Source organism: Lingula anatina, chromosome 2, assembly GCF_051362555.1.
Source record: "Lingula anatina isolate TDL-2025a chromosome 2, LinAna3.0, whole genome shotgun sequence".
Classification (NCBI taxonomy): Eukaryota; Metazoa; Brachiopoda; class Lingulata; order Lingulida; family Lingulidae; genus Lingula; species Lingula anatina.
In genome coordinates, this window is record NC_141768.1 from 29070145 (window position 1) to 29091078 (window position 20934).

The window sequence follows — 20934 nt, forward strand, 5'->3', positions numbered from 1 at the left end:
CACAAGTCGAAATAATATAGAGATATTCGTTTCATCTGAGATATTTTCCACTCACATGGCAAAATTTACGGCTTTATATTTGAAGCTAATCATAAAAATATTTTGTTATACAAAATACTTCAAAATACTTCAAAAGAAAACAAACTTTTCCTTAATATGTGGCTTTTCAATTGCGTAATACTTCAGTGCGAAAAATTGTGAAGTTGTTCCTAATACTATAGGGCCTAGTGCATGCGTTATAAAATACTCTCCTATTGCGGTGATGTGTAAATCGGAAACATGACTGTCTGTTCGTGACCTGTTGCATCGTTTTGTTAGCTTTCTGGTCTTTCTTATTGATAGTCTCAGTAAAAAAACCTCAAACCTTCGGATCACTGGCAGAATCATTATAATCTTCGTCAAGTCCATAGCGTTGCACATTTAATTTTTAAAACTGGGATTTTGTGAACCAAGGGCAAAGATGAAAATTAGCAAGTGGTAATATTTAACAGACAGTTAGGATTTTCTTTGGTTCTACCCGCTGAAAGGATAAAAAAGCTTCGTAGAGGTCGTGAATGCTTCAACAGAAAATGGTGCCAAGGCACCTGGAGCCTTCTTAGCGTGATTCTTGCTTTAAAAGAAGATAGGGACGGGGAAGGGGGGGGGATAGCAATTGGATACTGCAAATTGATGAAATTAATATAAGATTTTAATAAAACCCACAAGTACCTCGTTTTTGTCGTCCTTGTTTTGTACACGTGAGAAAATTGATCATCATATTATAAAACTGGCATTTGTAACGTTGATTAAATATGAAGTTAACCATTGACTGGCATAAATAAATGGCAAAAAGAAAAACACTGATGCCACACGCCGTAAACAAAATTTTTGTTTCTTAATTTTAACTTCGTATTTTGAATAGAAATGAGACATGAAAGACTGGGGCCATTTCAGTGCTCATATGACATAACAGAGTATATTTTAAGTAAGTATGCAGTACTGTATATATAATTTTTTTTATATCTTCACTCTAATTTCATATCATGATAATTTCAGTCTTGTATTTTGAGCAAAAAAAACTCTAGGGAAAACAACTTATAGAAGAAGATGGGCTAAACGTCAAACAAACAAACAAACAAACAAACAAAACCCCACAAGGATGTTAGTTTTTAACTCGCCTCGTTTTTCATTTGAATGTGTTAGGTGAGACACGGAGTTGAATGACCATCTTATCTTGCACTAGAATGTGCTGCCATCTTTCGACCAAATATCGATTATTTACATCCGGTGAGTTGCTGAGTACAGATGGAGGGCGCGAAATAGTGCCAAATGTTTTTAGAAAGATGACTGTGTCAACAGCAAGATGCAGGCGCTGTTTTGAGTGTTTCATATGGATCTGCCGTATCTGGGGTTTGATTACAGCAGTCGGTAGGTGACCGCAGGGCCTCGGTGTTCACGTGTTTTGAAGGCTTTTCCGCCTGACTGAGATCACGCCACTTGGTGCTTTGTTTTGAACTGTTGCCCTCTCTGACCTCATAAAACAAAAAGCGTTATTTAAATGTTGTTCAGGGTCAGTTGAACTTAACAAAATATATGATGTCGAGTATTGTTAGTTTGCTGGGATTTATGCACCAAACACCTGTCACTGTTAACTGAACAGCATTACCAATGCCAGCAGGCATACTCTCAAGGTATAACTTGAGAAGCTGCTTATTCAAGTTAAAGCAATGTTAAAAAGTGTATCCAAATTAATTATCCCATTACTTACTGTATATAAACAGAAATAAAAAAGATAAATAACAAACCACAATAGTTTGTTCAGTATACCATAACTTTCCCAGTACATACATGTACTAGTACTGTGATGTCTTGCGTGTAGTTTGTGTGGTACGTGTACTTCTATTTTCCAGGACTTTGGGGCATTGGAGTCGAGGCAGCATTTAGACACCACCCCTTGGGGTTTTATCTTATGTAAGTTGAAATAAGAAAAGCATAAATTCATGTACATGGGTTTAGAAAATAATATCAAATGAAGTGTTAGGTAGAGCTGTCTTCTAGTATTTCATACTTTTATGTTGGTTTTTAAAGAAGATTGAAATCATAAAATGCAGTAGTCATATTTATCTCTTATTAAACCCAGTTACTAAAGAATTATAAAACTTGAAAGTTGTAGCTGATTGTTAACCAACCTGAATTTTATATTCTTTCAGTGGAGCTGCTTTTATAATGACCTTTCTAGAAACGGTATTCTTAACTAACCTTTGTGTGTTAGCATGCACAGAGAGAGATTCACCGTAAGTATAAGCTCAGTGACATTTTGAAAGGTGAAGTATAATCTGGAATAAAACCCTTGCGGATTTGTAGCAAAAGACAAACAGGCGGCAGTGAATGATGTGAAATTACTTCCCAGAAACATGTTGAAGAAATCAAATATATCATGAATCTTTCGTAGAGATATTTATGCAGTGTGAATAGTAATTAAGCAAATTGATAAATTTAAACAGAAGTGGCAAGTTAAATCTATAGATATTTTGGTGCCCATTACTGTATTGTATATAAGTAGCTGTTCTTTATTTTGAAATATTATTTTTCTGTTTGACTAGACGCAGACCCCCTAGCTGTGGTGTGAAATTCTGGAGCTGGGTTATGTGGTTTGACAACTGGAAAAAGGGTATTTTCTACCTCATACTCTGTATACCATGTTTTATACAACCACAGGAGGTGTGGATGGCAATAATTTCAGGTAAGATGATATGACATTCACCTTTTAGATGGTTGTGCTTGGGAAGAAGCACAAAAGGTTTTGATTAGGACACAATGTTATAGATGCAATTATTAGATGAAGTTGTCACCAAGAGAAGAACATTGAAAGCATGGGTTATTTTGTGCCAATTATTCCCCAGTTTTCAGTTTTCTTCCAAATGATTCTTGTAAGCACACAGGGTGTTAGGTTATTGCCATTCTGACTGCAAGCATAATGTAGTTTGAGTATATTTTGTTGGAGAAAGTTGAAAGAAAAATGTTTGCTGATTATTTCAAACCTTAAAACCTAGAAGACAGTTTTAGAATATTGAAATGCGGATAATTTACTTCAGAGTAGTCTTGTCATATATGCAGCCACATTCAGTTAAAATACGGAAATCTCGCACAAAAAGTTTTTTCTTACCAGTATGTTTTTTCTCAGTTGACAATTGAAAACTGTCACCAGCACATCACATAGCAATCATGTTGGACTTTTTCTCCATTATATATTTGAATAATCATGCTTTTTGTTTTAATGTAAGATCTATTTAATATTTTTTCTGTAGGTGTGATGATGATTATATCAGCAATATTCTATTGTATAAAGTCCATAAAAATTCGACAAGACAATATCAATACTATTGAAGAAACATATGACAGGTAAGTGGAGAGTGTTTGAATGCTACAGTTGAGATTTTTGTTAGGTGTGACATGATTGTGGTTTATGCTATATAATGGCATGATCATGGCTGTTCCAGGAATGCTGTGTCAACTCTGGTTGTGTTTACATCCAGACTAAAATAGACTGAAAATGGTCTGACTTGCACTGCCAAACCATCAGATTACTTGAAGACTCACAGTTGGGTTTGCAAATTCTCAAATTCAATGATACAGCAGACATGGGGAAAAATTCTAAAGGTATTGTTTTCTTAGGTACCTGTTGAAAGCTGTAGATACTGTGCACAGCCCCTGCCAAGATATAATACATCCAAATATTTTCCTGAGACAAAAATCAATTCACAGTATTGGGACCATATAGATGTTTAATTGCTTGGCTATAAAAATTCACTAAAACAATTACAGTGTTGTAAGTTGAAAAAAAAATTTTGAGCAAGTCTACTTATAGCTTATGCACACTTCAAATGGGTGGGTGTGAACTAAGTGCTGGCTCGACTTTACTTTTGCTTGGTATTCGGCCAAGAGCAGACAAGTTTTGCCATGACTGAAAAGAATTGAATCATATGGTGATGCTGTTGGACTGTTAACTATTTGTCTGGAACCTAATACAACCACCTGCACCAAACTGATGTTTTGATAAAGTCTTTGCCATTTTAATTGTTTAACTGCTGTTGCATGATTTAGCCATCTTTATGTTGTCATTTAAGTTGTTGTTTGATATGTTATTATGACTAATTACACTGGACACTTTCGCGAGTCTTTGTTGTAGTAAGTATAGGGAAAAAGAATAACTGCTGTTAATAAGAAAGATAAAGACAATATTAATTGTGAGAAATTAATAGTTATAAAAGTATTATGACTTTTCAGTTGACCCCCCCCCCTCCAAAAAATAAATAAATAAATAAATAAAAATAATAATAATAAAAAATAAAGAAAAAAATGGAAAATTATGATCAATAAGACTAATTGGAACATTTTATCTGGACACAAAATACCAGTAACAGTACACTTTAAAAGAAAGATTGGGCTCAGCAATCCAAAGTTATATAATAAAGAATAAAATTTTATTTTTCTTCAGGAGGCCGCGGCTAAGGTAGGTGATAGTGTTTTGCCACTGTGATGCTGGGTGCTTTTCTTAGTTGTTTTTGTGATGTTTACTGTTATCATTATCTGATTTTATTGCACATAGTGGGTGTTCTAACTGGTAATTTATAGCTTGGCAAATGCTTTTTACATTGCATAATACATGTAGCATTACTCCTGATGTGATCGTAGGTGGTAATTGTTTTGTTTGCATGATTGCTTTCATTGTTAAATTAGCATGTACAGCTAATACGATTTCACTTCAACCTCGTGTTTTATTTTGCAAAATTTGTAAAGTAGCTTCAACACAAAAAACAGTTTTTTTTTTTAGGTCCAAGTGATTGCTGTTAGACCTTGTGTCACTATGTACATCTCTCTTCTTATCATTTTGTTCTAAAAATGTCGTAATTAGCATACAAGATTATTGCAAAACAAGCATTCATTTTGAAAGTAAAACATAAGATTCCTGTTTAGATAAAAAAGAACACAAATGTGGGACTTAAAGTATTTACCTATAATTTTGAAGATTGCATGTTGTTTCTCTGCTTGTGGTGATTTTTTTGAGGGGATATCTAAATTATTCATTCAGTTTTTTTATCTCTCTGTAATTACCTGTAGCATTTGAAGGTCGTCATTTGGCATGCTGGTAGAATTGAATGACATAAGTTCAGGATGAGTTGAGATATGGAAGAGTTATATGGAAGGTTACTGCATATATTTGTATTTTATTTACTGAAATTTAAAGAGAGAATAGGGAATGTTAATGAATATTAATAAATTAATCTTGACAAAAAATATGAAAAAAAGTGCGTTGAAAGTGTCGACTTTGCATATCTTTTTATAATTTGACCTATTATTATATTGAAAATATTCTGTTGACTTTTACCTGCTAGCTCAAAAAAGACCAGGTGTATCTGCTGAATTTAAAAGAGTTACTTATTGTGATTAACGTTACTTAAAAGGATGGAAGATTTAAAACAAAAATGTATTGTATTAATTACTATAAATTGATTTAAAAATTAAAGTCTTTAAAAGTTTCTCTAAAGTGTCCAAATCATTTGCAGTTCTTATATCAATAGTTAAGTGAGTATTCCATTACTTTGGTGCATTTATTGTGAATGCCTGTTCACTGTATCATTACTTTGTTTTCTCCTTTAAAGCAATGTTGAAAAAATATATGATTAAAAGTGAAATTCCTAATAATGCATCACTGCTGGTGGGGTTCAAGAAGTTCTGAAATGTTGTGACTTTTTCTCTATACCAGCTTAATAAATTATGCATAAAACTTAAGATAATGTTCTCTATCTAATAGGCAGCCAGTAAATTGCTTTAATGCTTTTAATAAATTATGATTAAGGTAATATCTTGATCTTTTCAATGGGGGAAAATTGTGAATTTTACAGATACTGTATTTTTTTAATTCATAATTTCTTAAAATCAGAACATTCCTATTGACTTGTAGCAACAAAAAGTAGGCTACTCAGTCGTTGTATTCTTTGCCTTAAAAGCACCACAATAAAATGCTACAAAGAAATATAAGTTTTGTGATTATAAACTTATGTATCTGAAAGTTTGATAATTTTTGCGCATTGAAAAGATCAAGCCATTACCAGAGGTTTCAAAGGTACTTTACACAAGAAAGCACATGAAAACACAAAACTACCAGGGAAGAAAACTACCATGTTTCAACTCTTCACTCTTGGTAAATGTAATCCAATATTTTTAGCAATTATGCAAAAAATGAGGAATGTGTAGGTTAATGATTGCTTTTTGTTAGAAGAATGACTGCATTTTATTAAAAAATAAAAATGGCATTCAAGTATTTATTTATACGTCATGAAGCATTTTATTGCAAATTTTATAAGGGAAAGAGAAGAGAATGCAGAAGCACTTTATTGTGTTTTTTTTTTCTTACCTAATGCACTACTTTTAACCAGTGTAGCAGATGTTTGATGTTGAAAGTAAATGAATTGATGCATATTTAACTACCACAATGCTGCTGGTCCGGTGCTCGCTTTCTGCAGGCTCTTTGTTTGCATGTTTCACAGACCATGTTCAGATTATTAGGCTTAACATTTTCTATGCTGGTCCTTTTTACATTGCTTTGCATTTGGTTTGCAATCCAGTTATGGAAATAATGTATAAACATGATTTCATGTTTGCTCTCATACAGTAGTATGTGTTTCTCAAATAATACATGATGCATTTATCAATAAGCAGTTTTTCATTAATTGCACTTGTTTGATATTCATGTTATACTCTTGTATCAACTTAATTGCAGAATAACACTTAGATCTGGAGTAGTGTTTGGTTAAACCCTATTTTAATTGCATGAAAATTTCTTACATCTCCGTGTGTCATATAAAGATTATATGCCTGTGTCCTCTCAAGTTTACTGTTTATTATTCATTCTTGTACATATTTTTGGGCTACGTTATATTGAAAATTTTTAGATAAACATTGATTTTTAATGGATTGTTTATTTTCTTTTAAGGCAGTTAAGGTGGCTGACTATTGCCTTTTTCATGGGGGAGAGGACTCTAAATGAAAAAAGTCAAGCACTGTTTTGTGACAATAATTTTCCTGCAGCTGTAGCACTAGCACTACCCTTCATCAGAAAAATACTGAATCTTTCAGTTCTGAATTACGTGGGTTTTAAAATATTCAGGTCTATGATGCTAAGAAATTGCAGGCATCGATTGTAATAGCTTCAAGCTAACTAAGTGAAAATTTTCATCAGGGAACTTTGCATGAACTAATATATACACACAATAATTAACTGATGAGCCTCTTCATTTCGGTGTCCATTATTGCTTTTTCAGATTTGAGGAGCTGGATGATGACATATTTGATGAACAGTTTGATGACAATGACCCCACTGGGAGCATGCTGCCCATAGACCAAGACGATACAGTGGCAGAACAGGAAGAAATCTTGGATGTTTGATAGACCAACAAGAGGCAATAATGATACAAATGACAGTTGTACTGTGTGCTGTTTGGGGGGGGGCACTTGTGGAAATGAAAGAGGTTTTGGTTTGGTGTTTTGATTTGGCTTCTGTGGGGGGAAACAGCTATGATAAGGCAAAAAGAAGAGGAATTATGAGTTTTTCGAAAAAAAAAAAGATCTCACGGTAGACAATACAGCACAATGGAACATTGTTAAAACAAACTTGTGAGGACTAACAAGAAATTGAACAGTGTTTTTAAAGGTCAAAACAATGTCAGGGGCAAGAATAACTTGATGTTTTGCATGCAGTATCTCCCTTGCTTCAAGCAGGAAAGTCTGTCATCATTTTTAAAGTCCTTAAAATCCTATGAGTCATTTACTTCAGCTGAAGAAATTGGAACATCTCACAATCTGTTGATTTCTTTGAACTTCATTGGTCTTTAGGAAAAAAAGTGCCATCAAAGGGGAAAAACTTGATGATGGATATACAGTATAGCTGACATTATCATTTTTTGAAAAAATCTTGGGTGAGACCTGATCTAGGATTTGACACCAAAGGCAACTGAGTGAGTCAACTCGAAGGTCAAAGTTGCCACGACACAGTGTCATTTAAATATGCTCAATCCTCTTATTATGAAGTGATAGCGATAACGTTTTGTTAAATTTCTGACAGTTTTTTTTTTTTTTTTTTGCAAGTAAATGTCAATATCTTTTGACAGAAGTAGGTACACATTAGGGTATTGATGTGGCAAATTGTTAAGCATGGCACATTATTGTGATGGTGACCTTCACCTCTTGTTTCAGCAGAGGTCAAAGTCATCTTTTATAACCGTTCTTATTTTTGTTATAATATTTTACAACTTTTGAGAAAGGAAAATATTGGTACATTAAGTTTCCATAGAGGAATTAATAGTTAAGGATACTGTTTTGACTCATCTATTGTTAATATGGAGAATCTTTTAAGATGGTGCCATCTGTTGAGTAAGAAATACTGTCCCATATAGATGTGTTATGTTTTTTTATATTATCATATGTTACAATATTTATAGTTAAGTTATAGGGGACAAAATCTCATTGAAAAAGTAAAAAACACAACTTGTGCTTCAAATATATGAAAGTTTATACTCTAGTAGGGCAGTGTTGGCTGTTAGCTATTCTGCATTTATTTTTGCACTAACCATCACATTCATGTAGTCTGTTTACAGTGTCACCATGAGCTTCAAACCCTGTACATTTGGTCTGTAAAAACAGCACTGACAACTATCAACCCTTTTCCATAGATTAGATCGACCTACTTTAGATCGACCTAACTCCCTGGGGGTTTTACGCTATCAGCCGGGCGGACACGAAAGTTAATTACCCCCTTACAGCTTGTAGTAGGCGGGACGGACATTTAAGTCCGATTATCTGAAAGTAATCTAGTGAGACTCCCCGCGGGGATAGATCGATCTAAAATCTATGGGAATAGAGCCTATTTCATCTGTAACCTGTACAACTTCAGGCTTGGCCACAGTCATTCGGATATGAGATATCATAAGGACCATATACTATATTTTTTTGAGTTTAAGGCATATCACAGCTGAAAAATGTACATAAATAATTTTTTTTCTGTTATTTATTTATTTATTTATTGGTTGGACTAATTGTATGTGCAATTTGGTTTCTACATAGCTGCTTGTAAATTTTTGTGGAGAGAGAGAAAGAGAGAGAGAGAGAGAGGAGTAAATGAAGCATCAGTTTCTGGTAAGTAGATGAGACCAGTGTTGCCTTACTCATGGATTTCTCTTTTATTTCCCAGCCACCCCTCCAATTTAAGTTTTTTATCATAATTGTGTCTATTTCCTGTTACTCCAGAAAGTGGAAGGCAATGTTTCTATTTCACTTTAATCCTACAAGGATTACTCATTGTCCTCAAATACCGGTCAGGATTTCAAATGGGAATGATCTGATTAACTATTTGTATTTATTTATTTATTTATTTGTTTTTATCATTTTGGCCATGTTGACCGCAAATGTCAAGCATTATGATGTGCCCTCCTTAGCTGCTACAAGTTTCCTCTATGTTGTGACTGGCTGTGAAAAACATCTTTTGTGTTTTTTTATTGTCTTCTGTAGCCATCAGAAATGCCATTTACAATCCACACATTCTGCAGCCATTCATTATTTGTAATTCAACAGGCAAAACAAAAAGTTAAATTAGTTTTGTAGCATTGACATGATCATTAAGATCATCTTTAGTTCCCCTTCTGCTTTTGTTAATTTATTAATTTTTCACCCATTTAGCATGCAAAAGTAAAATTTCGATGTAACTAGTTTGATTGATGTGGAACCATGAGTGACAGTTGTGGAGGCTACTGTCCATTGAATGAGGCCTTAAATGACTCCATTGATGGGTGGAAATGGTCACAATTTGATTCGGCACACCAGACAGACATGCCTATTAAAGATATTTTTATTGGTCACTTGTGCATTTTATAGTAGCATGTCAGTGTTTTGTCAACTGTCACAGCCTGGAATTAGCTAAGACAACTGGTATGTTCACGAGAAAGTTATTATTTTTTGTTCAGTTCAGAACAATGAAATTGCTATGGCCCTCTTGAGAGCAAGAAATGAGAAATTAATAGGCCATGTGCTCCCATCTTTAAAGCACAAAAAGTAAAGTGTAATATGGACAGAGTTCATTTACAAAATTCTTTTGAATCTACTTCTGTGCTGAGTTTTGGGGTGAATTTTTGAGATTTTTGTTTATTCCATTTGATAATCATGAAGCATGGGGAATCCCTCTCCCTTCTTTCACACACACACATACAAATGCAGAGACACATGCATGCACGCACATGCGTGCGCACATGGTAATTTTTGATTTAAGACCGTTTCACAAAAGTCTATGATTTTCTAACACCAGGAGCATGGTAATCCCTGGGGAAAACTTGTCAATAGTGGCTGCAGTGATTCAGTGCAGCAATGGGGAGTGAGTGGCATGACTTGGGCAGTTTGGTGAATAATTGAAAGCACATGTGCTTACATGTGTTTCTTCCATATTCACTTATAGAGATGTGATTGTGATAATTTTCCTATTGCAGTATCTTCTAAAAACGACTGTTACTTTGGTATTAACAAATTTCAAACACGCGTTATATTCCAAAATTTTAAAAAAGATTTATTATATATATTTATTATTAATATAGAAAACATTCTTTCTGAATTGTGGAATTATTATTATTATTATTATTATTATTATTATTATTATTATTATTATTATTATTATACAACACCCTAATTGGAAATAGCCCATCAAGTGGTTGGATGAGAAATTTGTTTTCTTTATTGATAAAAGAAGATGGCTCAGAAATGTTCTTTGTATTTGTGGATTTAATGAACAGACATAGTTGTCCTGCATATAACAACTGCTTCTATCATTCTGATTAAAAAGAATGTTCAGGTTGGGTAGATTGTTAAAACCATCTTTTTAGAACGAAATGACACCCATATCCTTCCTATTTCTATTATGGTTCTGATAACAGTTAGATATATTCTCTTTGACAAATATATTTCTACAATTTTTATTTACTAATTCAGACAGCTATTCAGCATATTGAATGTGGTATAGCAAATAACATAATATGTCTTTTTACCAGTAACTTTTAGTTAATTTAGCTGAATAGTTAAGTTTTTTTAGGTTTGATGCAACCCTTGAAAGTGCTCAAGTTCCCACCTTTCCACCCTCACAATTTGTAAAACTATCTCTGTTAGTTTTTTTTTTTTTTTTTTTTTTGTTAGAAGTATTAATGATGTACTTTTTTTGTTTCTCTGCTTGTTTTATTTTATTTGCCAAGGAGCTGTTATTTATTCACACTGTTATTTATTGCTAAAACTGGATTGTTCGAGCTTAGTTGAGTCTTTTTTATGCATTTGACAGTATTCATTTGAGTTTGACTCTCAGCTTTATTTTTTATTTTTAAAAGAGTCTGTGTTATTTCATATTTTCCTTTTTTTTTGCACAGGAATGTCTCTGTGGAGTTTGTGTGTATTTAAATATAAGGTAAAAGGCAATACATTGCTATGTGGACTGGAAACAAAATGTGATCTTACTTTGTATTATGGTGTTCACAAGCTCTAAGCGCATACTAATCTCAGACTTAATGTATTAAATATGTATGAACCCAGGTATGATAAATTCAAGGGGTTTAATTAAGTTCAGAGTCAACATCTCCTGTTTTTCTTTTTAGGTTTTAGGTAAAATTTTCACAGCAAGCAATTTTTATGTACAGACACAGATGTGTCTGTACATATTGCCATCACCTGCGTCTGTCGTCGCCGTCGCCGTCGCCGATCATGTCGCCGTCGCCGTGCACTTTCAGCGTTAACACCATAAGTGGAAGACAGTTTTACTTTTTGGCTTTATATTTACAGAGCTGACTAATATTCATAAAATGCAGGTCAAGTTCGAAAATCAGCATGATCGGGCCATTATTGTAGAATTTATCCTGTTTTTTCACTTTTTAGCATATATGCAACACTGTTAACACATTTCAAGGAAAGCCGATAGGCCTGTTGTCATGAAACTCACAGGAGTTATCAATCTTACTAAAATGCAGATCAAGTTCGAAAATCGGCATGATCGGGCCACTATTTTAGTAGTTATGCTGTTTTTTCACTTTTCAGCATATGTGCAACACTGTTAACACATTTCAAGGAAAACCGATAGACCTGTTGTCATGAAACTCACAGGAGTAATCAATCTTACTAAAACGCAGGTCAAGTTCGAAAATCAGCATAATCGGGCCATTATTTTATAAGTTATGCTGTTTTTTCACATTTCCTCAGATTCAATTCTTAGGCATGTTAACAGTCTCATTATTTAACTAATAAGATTAGTAAAAGTGTTTGTTTGACATTTCCTGCATCTTTACAACATTGTTAGTTGATTATGTAAAAATGATGGTAAACTTGTTATCATGTATTGTATAATAGAGTTTCAAAAATGGAAATAAACTCATATCATTGCAGTTTGTCAGATTCATTCATTCACTATGTTCAGAAACTCAGAATGGAGGAAATTGGACATTAAACACTGTTCTATTGATATTTTTCCCATCTCATCAATTTTCTTAGTTGATCATATATAAATGGCAGTAAATTGTTAATTTTGTTATATGTTAAAAAATTGTTAAAAATGGAAAAAAAAAAAACATTTCAGGACAGTGCTGTCTTGTCTACATTTTAGCATTTTCAAGGTGTGACTTTGAAGTTCCTTGGACCTGAAGACCTTTGCTAGGAACATTTTCTGAATATCCATGATACTAATATTTTATTATTAAAAATTGATGGTAATTATCCTGTTAAACATTATGTAATATTGCATCAAAATTTGAAGACACCCCTATTTTGGACACTGCTCCCATGATGACCATTTAAGGAAAACCATGTCACTTACTGTTCTCAAACTTACAGGAAGAAACATGGGACTTAAATAAAGCTTCAGTGGGCAATGCAGTCTATTTGGTAAATTTTTTTGGCAGTTAATCAGTTTTTTGTGAAAATTTAATTTTTCACATATTGGCATTTTCAAGGTGTGACTTAAGAATCTCCACCGGCTTGAAGACCCATGCTAGTCACATTTCTGAAAATCCATGATTCGGATCTTTTATTATTAAAAACTGATGGTCATTATGCTGTTAAGCATTATGTAATATTGCATTAAAATAGAAGAAAACACAATTTTGGGTGCTGCTCCCATGGACATGAAGCCAAATGGTAATCAAATTTTCTACATGTCCATGCTATTTATAGTCAATAATCAAAAATTGGTGATAAGTATTCTGTAATTTATTATGTAATGTTACATCAAAATTGACAAAAATCTTTTTGCACTGCTACTACAAACATTATGAAAAGAAAACTGTGTTACTTATTATTATTTTCAACTTACAAGTATGATTTGTAGGATTGGCATGCAGTTCAAATAAGGAAGCCAGCTCAAATGGGTTATCATTTATTATTGAATTTAAGCAGTTTTATGTGAAATTTTCATTTTTCTCATTCTGGCATTTTCAAAGTGTGAACTTAAACTCCCATGGGCCTGAAGCCTTACGCTTGTTACACATTTCACTTACATTGGTATTACCTGTTGAGCATAATTAAAATTTGATGTTGAATTTGCAGTTAAGCATAATGTACTTTTGCATCAGAATTGACAGTAGCCTGTTTTGTTATTTCTTGCTTTTTGTCTGTACATTTGACAGCTTTGCTGCCTTGTTTCTTGTTGCTTTTTTTTTTCAGAAACATTAAGGATTCAATGAAATTAAAAATTTTCTGCAGTACTACAGTACATGTACAGAGATTTGTTTGATGCATATTGCAAATTTTTTTTAAATGTGCCTTAAGTATTGTGAGTGATTTTGGATTATGGCTTGTGGATTCTGCTGTATTTTGTTGGTGTCACTGAAGGGTCCAGTTGTAAGAAGTGTTATCTTTTCCTGGGACCTGATAAACTAAGAAAGACACAGTTATTTTAATGAATAAACTGTGACATTTTCCAAAAATAATACCTGGTTGTTGTCTGTAAATTTTATTCCGCTTGTATTGTAACATGTAGATGAAATTTTTAAAGCAACGGGTACTATTCTGAGAGGTGTGACATATTGGGGGGGGGGCGGGGGGGGGGGGGGTTGTAAATGTTCATGGTAAATTTGGAGGTCTGGAAACATTCATTTTGAAGCTTGCCATTTTCTGTTGCCTCTGCATAGTTCTATCTTGTAAAGCATTGTGTCATGGCATGAGACCACTGCCAGAGCCTAGATTTCATTTGCCATGGATGACCGTGTTGCCAATATATCTCTTTCCGTGGGGCGTTTGAGTGGAGGCAGACAGTGTGTGGGCATGAGAAATGGTATGAAATTGCACAGGTTTACAGCCTCTGCACCCGCATGTAATGTAAACATACTCGCCACAGCCTGTAGCCACTCACAATGTTTTAAAAATCGCACAAAAAATTGCATACAATATCATTGCATAGCTTCCTTGGAAAATGTAATCTTCAAGTTGGCTTAGTTATCCACCAAGCTTTCACCTGACCTTGAGGCGTATTACACCAAAAAAGAAATGCTCACAAAAAAGAAATGTACACCCAAAAGGATTTAAAATCAAGACTTAATGTTAAAAGAATTGGAAATGAAATATTTAAAAAAATTAACTTGTACAGACATAATATCGGGATGTAGAGTTCACTGAGTGAGCTCAAATTGCAGGACAAACCAAACCTTGCTTGTTTGATGTTCATCTTGGTTACATTGTGAAAGGCCAAGATGGTCAAGTGTAATGGACCATTAATGCTCATTTTGTGGGGAGGAAACAAGTCCCTTAAAATGGCAAAATGGACTTAATGCCTCTTAACTACACGGTTATAATGTTCAAACAACTCTCATTTTGTACAGATCTTCAATGATCAATATTTTGGATTTAACATAAAAGTTTTCATAGAATGTTATGATTTATTAACCGTATTAATGCCAGATTGAGGTTGCATAGATAAATTGGAACGATGTTTCTTTACATTATGGTTACATTACGTATATACAGAGCCTGCAACCCTGAAAAGCTTTTTTTTCTCATCATTTTAAATTACACTGGCACCCTACAGTTATCATAGTATATTGCATGTGTAGTTTTGGATTTGAATTGTAGATTTGTGTAAATCATCCGTGGCTGTGCATGGGACACTGATAAATCTGAAAAAATTTTCTGTCTTAGGCAAAATTGAAAAACTGACATTTTACTTTGTACACCATACTATACTGACTTGAGGCTAGTGAGTATGTGTGGCCTTATATTGTAAGTTTATTTCTTTCTATTTGTTATTATATTAAGATATTTGTTGTACATTAATTTTCCATGAAATAATTTCACTTGATAGTTCATTTTTTTAAAATGTGCAATAGTTGTAAATGCTTGTTTGTGTACTATTCATTTTTTTTACAGTGCCACTTTATTTATAGAATTTATGCACTCTGGTTTGGCCATACCTTTCTCTTTTCTTCCCTGTGTTATCTGCTTTTGGCAAATAAATACAAACGTCATGCAAACTGAACAACACCTTCAAAGCCCTAATTCTACATAATTGTTGTAGTCTGAAATTGATAACAATAACAAGCCTAATCTTTTCCCAGTTCTTGATTTGAGACAAGGTAGGAGAGGGCAGAGATGTCAGATAAAAGATTATATTTAGATATTTCAGCAGTTATGGTAATTTCATCCAGACAGGTGTTTGGATTTGGCATAGACCACAATTATTCCTATTTGAAGTGTTATGTTTTTGCTTGAAGAAAAATCATCATGATATCTCTTCAAGTATGCATGTTATTATGGTTGCCAGTTTTAATGCGCTGTAACCTACATCATAGCCCATAGGGTTGTGATAGAACAGGTGTCATTTTGCTCCGATAACAAGAGTGAGGACTTTTTCTCGGTGTTCATGTTGTATAGGGCTCACAAGCGGGTTGTCTTTGAACAACATGAACACATTCTAATTTGATAGCTAAGTGATGCATATGTTGATATTGCACTTCATGTCACACAGTTTATCAGCCACTTAACCTCTTTCTATTTTTAAGTAAAAATTTTAATCAAAATCACTTCAGTGGCACATCCATTGGTATGTCATGTTGCTTTTGTCATACACCCCATTTCCATAGATTAGATCGACCTACTTTAGATCGACCTAACTCCCTGGGGGTTCACACTAAATAGCTGTCAGCCGGGCGGACACGAAAGTTAATTACCCCCTAAAAGCTTGTAGTAGGCGGGACGGACATTTAAGTCGGATTATCTGAAAGTAATCTAGTGAGACTCCCCGCCGGGATAGATCGATCTAAAATCTATGGGAATAGAGCCTTAGTTGCAGTGTACAGCTATTCGAACAGTTACTAGCTAGGGATGTAGAAAATCAAAATTGATAAAGAAGAATAAAAGTTGCATTCTGAGGTTGAGTAAAAAGAGAATAGGAATGAAGGAAAAACGAAAGAGAAGCTGCCTATGACCCCATCTGTGAAGCTTAAGGAGGGTTAATAACAAAGATTGTACTTAAGAGATATAATCTAAAATGGATGGAAGATTGCTGTGCAGTTTGAAAATTTTTGACTCAGATACACCTGTTTTTGCTGTGCCGAAGATGAATTCAGTTTATCACCTCTTTGCCATATTTGATTGTTGGATAGTTGGGCTATTTTGAGTTTTAAAGACAGTGTTTCATTGGTTCACCTTAAATTCTTAGTGATGTCTACTACATAAACATTGGCAGGCAGTCCACGCTGAAAGAGTATATGAACAAACTCCCAGGCACAGAGAGTCACAAATGTAAGGACATGACCATGTTCTAGATTGTTTTGATAAAAAGTTTTTTCAACATAAAAATGATATTTATTTGCACAGCTACCGCGGTATAAGTTAGATTGTACATGCACTATAAGAAAGTGATAGATGTTACTGAAACATATTACGACATTGTTCCCTAAAAACAAAAGAATTCAATGACTAAAATATTAAGAGACCATTCCCAGAGACTATCATACTAACTTTCGGTCGAACTATCTCCAAGGGGATTCTCGCTTAATTGCAATTAACTTAAGCGTTTTAGATGTCTCTCATGTCTACTGAAGCTGATAGGGGGTAAGTAACTATCGGTTAGCAGCTTAAGCGGGCATGCCAGACATCTTAACCCCTTAAGCTGAAAACAATTTAGTGAGAAACCCCGTGGAGATGGACTGTTCCTGTTAGATCGATCTAGAGATGGGAACCCAGTCTTAGTCAATCAACTTCTTTGAAATAGTTCAATGCAATTATGTGCTGAAAAATTTTTTTTTGGGGGGGGGGGGGCATGAAACTACTTCTTGGCATTTCAAGTAGATATTTGACACACCAACTCACTTCAAATGCATCTCAATTTTTTTTGCTACAGAAATCAACCAGATGTCACCACATAATTTCAAATAGTGTAACTTAGAAAAATACCTCAAGTCTATGTCTATTTGCTTTCTATGCTGTATGTAGGTGCAGTTTAAAGCTCTTTTATGGCTGATCGATTGATTAATTCCGTTCATCCCTTGGCATGTCCACTTTATTTGAGTCATAAAAAAAAACTAATAGTACTGGTTTATATTTGTTACTGGGCATCAATGCCCCATCACTGCTCAGTTCATATGTACCTTTAAAATTTAATCCATGCATCTCTCATAAGAAAAAACAACAATATTTATAACTGCAAAAAATCTACCTTTATTTTCTTGCCAAGACAGCAATAAATTAAAAAACCCTTGCTGCTTTAAACCCAATTCTTTCCATCCATCTTTTTCAATGCAGCTGCATTACATTAAAAACACAGGGTGTTTGGGAATGACAAGACACCAAATAAAGCAAACTCAAGCTACAGCAAAATCAAGTCACAGTACATACATCCATAAGAGCTCTTAAAAAATTCAAGGAAATATAGCTACAAGATATTTCAATGAAGTTAGGATTAGAAATATATCTTTCACATTGGAAATCAATTACAATAGTGCCACTGAGGTTATACAATATGTTTGATTTTTTTTATAAATGTGATGACCAAGTATACTTGCATGATTGAGACTTGGGGAGTCACCACTGTGTTGAGTGCAGCACTATACCAGATAGAACTACACAGAGTCCCAATACAACTCTTATAAAAACCTTTCATACAGTGATTATTTCCCCACAATATCAAAATTTTACAACTCTACTTTCAAGAGATTCTATTACTTTCACTTCAAAGTGTCTACCCATACTACTATTGGCGACTATGGCAATACTTAACGACAACTGTGTACAATAGTGAGTCAAACTTATCAATTTTGTTAGGGAGTAAAAAAATAATTAAAAAAAAATTATCAAGGTTTCTATGCTACAGGCAAACTAGCAACATCAAATGTATAGCTATTGTAGTATTATGTTCACTTGTGCAACTTTCACTTGCCACCAACTTATTCTTTGGTCTCAAGTGAGCACTCTGTGTGGATGCTGCCTAGAGCGTGGAGATCATCCTTTTGCAAAATAGTGTCATCTAGTGAAAGGTCAAGATAAAAGCACAAAACTTTATCCAATAGCTCAATAAAATCAGTACTAGATTTGCAAAATATTTTAAGCGGAATCTTTTGTCAACTATAATTCTGAAGAAAAAAAAACTTGAGGGTGATCTGAATTACACAGAAGTGCATTACAACATGATAACCTGGACGCTTTCAATATTTTTAATGATAAAATGAGTCCGTTGCTCTGTAAACCTTATTGAGGAATCTAATGACTTATGTTACACTGAATGATGGGATTGTGACTGAAAATAATTCACATTTGACATTTAAAAACTCATTTTAAAAAGACAATGACAGATGCAAAGCTTTGTATCATGCAAGGGATGTGACAATCTAAAAGCAACAAAAATCTCTACCCTGACACATAATGCATTTCCAGACACCAAGAAAAAGAAAATAGATTGATCTCTGTCAAAATAACACATAATCCAGTTTGTACCCTCTAAGGGTTGGTGGCTTACTATTTCTGTGGGATTTGACAGATTTTCAAAACTTATTTGAAAAGATCCAAGTATACAGAAATATGATGCTAGACCAAAATTTCGAAGAAAGGGAATCCGTCACAGCTTGTAAAAAGAACGCTTAGTGCCTCAATTTATCCAAAATAAAACATGGAATGAATATTTATCAACCTGCCCACTAATTTTCCAATGATCATAATCATTTGGGTTGATCCACATTTAATTTTGCCCACGTCCTTTACCATTTCTTAGCCCCTGTATTGATATATACAATTGAGAATAATCATTTTAAACTGCCAGACTATTCAACTGCCACAGAATAGTGGTCAAAAAGAAATAGATATTTTGGCATTATTAAATTACAACAAAAAAATCATTGAAATCATTATTCTTAAAAGATTTATTTGTGCTTTGCTATCAGGCAGAATTAGGGGTTTCCTCTAAAAAATAACAGATAAGAACACCTTTCCACATCATTTACATGCCCTTGAGGATAAACAATTGCTAAATTAACAATATCATTATCTGTGAATTCATTCTAGTTCTGTGGAATAAACAAGATACAACCAAGACCACATAGCCATCCAAATTATTCCTACATGATAGATGGTATTACAAAAACGGTCTCCTTTTTATCGGAATAAACTAGTACAAAAAGGCAGTTTGTCTCTGCTTTTATCATGCAATATTTAACATGCACATCGAGTCCATATAGATAAAATATTGACAGCACCCTCATATTGCTTCAGTACATTCAGAGCTGCATGTCTGGACTGGGACTGCAAGTGACCTGAGTATCTTGTTCACCATATATCTGTGCTTTCTATTATACAAAGAATCACCCACAAGGTGGTGCTTTTAATGCTTACGTTTTTGTTTTAGTCTTGACAACATTTGTTTGTTTGGGGAGAGTCCAGTGCACTAGACTTCATAACTCAAACAGACTTTTTTTTATCTGCAGTTGACATTCATTACAAAATCCAGTAATACAAAGAAGTTATTTAGAAAGTTTTGCTGCCAATTTTACAAGATCTTAATGTGTTGAAGGAGCTCATAATACCTCATGAGAAACCTGTATTTCATCCCATGATGCTCTTATTTCCCTTTTTGAAACTTATATTAAAATCACCTGTCATTCAAATTATAATTCTTATTATCACCACCTATATACAGACTGCAGCACAGTGCAATCCCACTCAGAGGAAAACTAATTACAATCCACAGAGAAGAAAAAATAATATTTTTCTCCAATATGTACAAAACTGCAGATCTATTTTACAAACAATTCTTCTTCCAAATGGTAAGTGGACAGAACACATAAATGTGCATCTCTGAGGTACGATAAGAACAGCATGTAATCTATTACCATTAATCAAGACTGGCACTTCCAACTCCCCAATTCTAAAACCCCAACCTCCTCCTTTGACTTTGATTCCGCGGGAGAGCAACCGATTCCAAAACCGATCCACGAGCCTCTTTCCGCTATCTCCGCACTATGTGCATGCTGTTGGAGCCAGAGGAGTTCACGCTCCCTCTCACACTGCTGTTGTTTCCTGTCTGAGATACAGGCAGTTCAAATTCGCACAATAGTGCAAAGTGATCTGAAGGGATGTGCGGATGTGGACAGCCGTGGACTTTGTTCTCCTGGAACCACTCTGTGTCATATGGACCCAATACCCCTAGAGGTGACATCAGATCCCGGGAATAGTAGATGTAGTCTATGATGCCTTTGAAGTCGTATCTGTAGTCAATAGAACATGTACAAGTTAAACTACGAAAACAATTTTTTTTTTCAATTTCAGTGATGAAACTGTGGCTCACTTACTCACAGATCGCACAATATAAATAGTAAATTTTTTTATGAAAAATAACAGAAATTTGTGAAATTGTGAACTAGAGCCATACAGTATACTTATAGAACAATAGTTATTGTGTTA

At 34.1% G+C, this 20934-nt stretch overlaps 2 protein-coding genes across 3 annotated transcripts in view; one reads left to right on the forward strand and one right to left on the reverse strand.

The window, feature by feature from the left end:
- The first annotated feature begins 1231 nt into the window (after nt 1–1231).
- Nucleotides 1232–8436, forward strand: LOC106167652 (transmembrane protein 72). 2 transcript variants are annotated; one of them, XM_087006976.1, is made up of 7 exons: nt 1232–1407; nt 1890–1950; nt 2190–2273; nt 2583–2722; nt 3288–3381; nt 4478–4492; nt 7305–8436. In XM_087006976.1, exons 1-7 carry the CDS (start codon nt 1323–1325, stop codon nt 7426–7428), a joined length of 603 nt encoding a protein of 200 aa, XP_086863102.1. In that variant the 5' UTR covers nt 1232–1322; the 3' UTR covers nt 7429–8436. The 2 variants fall into 2 exon arrangements, with proteins under 2 accessions (XP_086863102.1, XP_086863103.1); XM_087006977.1 differs by lacking the exon at nt 4478–4492.
- Nucleotides 8437–17679: 9243 nt separating this feature from the next.
- Nucleotides 17680–20934, reverse strand: part of LOC106152755 (uncharacterized) — a 36632-nt gene continuing 33377 nt past the window's right edge. The window contains exon 9 of the mRNA XM_087006968.1: nt 17680–20738. Within this exon, the coding sequence (XP_086863094.1) occupies nt 20480–20738 (259 nt within the window). The 3' untranslated portion in view covers nt 17680–20479. The remainder of the gene's footprint in view (nt 20739–20934) is intronic.

Coding starts and splice junctions, on each gene's coding strand:
- LOC106167652 (XM_087006976.1), top strand. CDS start 1,323: ATGACTGTGTCAACAGCAAGATGCAGGCGCTGTTTTGAGTGTTTCATA. Junction 1,951..2,189: donor CCCTTGGGGTTTTATCTTAT/GTAAGTTGAAAT, acceptor ATATTCTTTCAG/TGGAGCTGCTTTTATAATGA. Junction 2,274..2,582: donor TGCACAGAGAGAGATTCACC/GTAAGTATAAGC, acceptor CTGTTTGACTAG/ACGCAGACCCCCTAGCTGTG.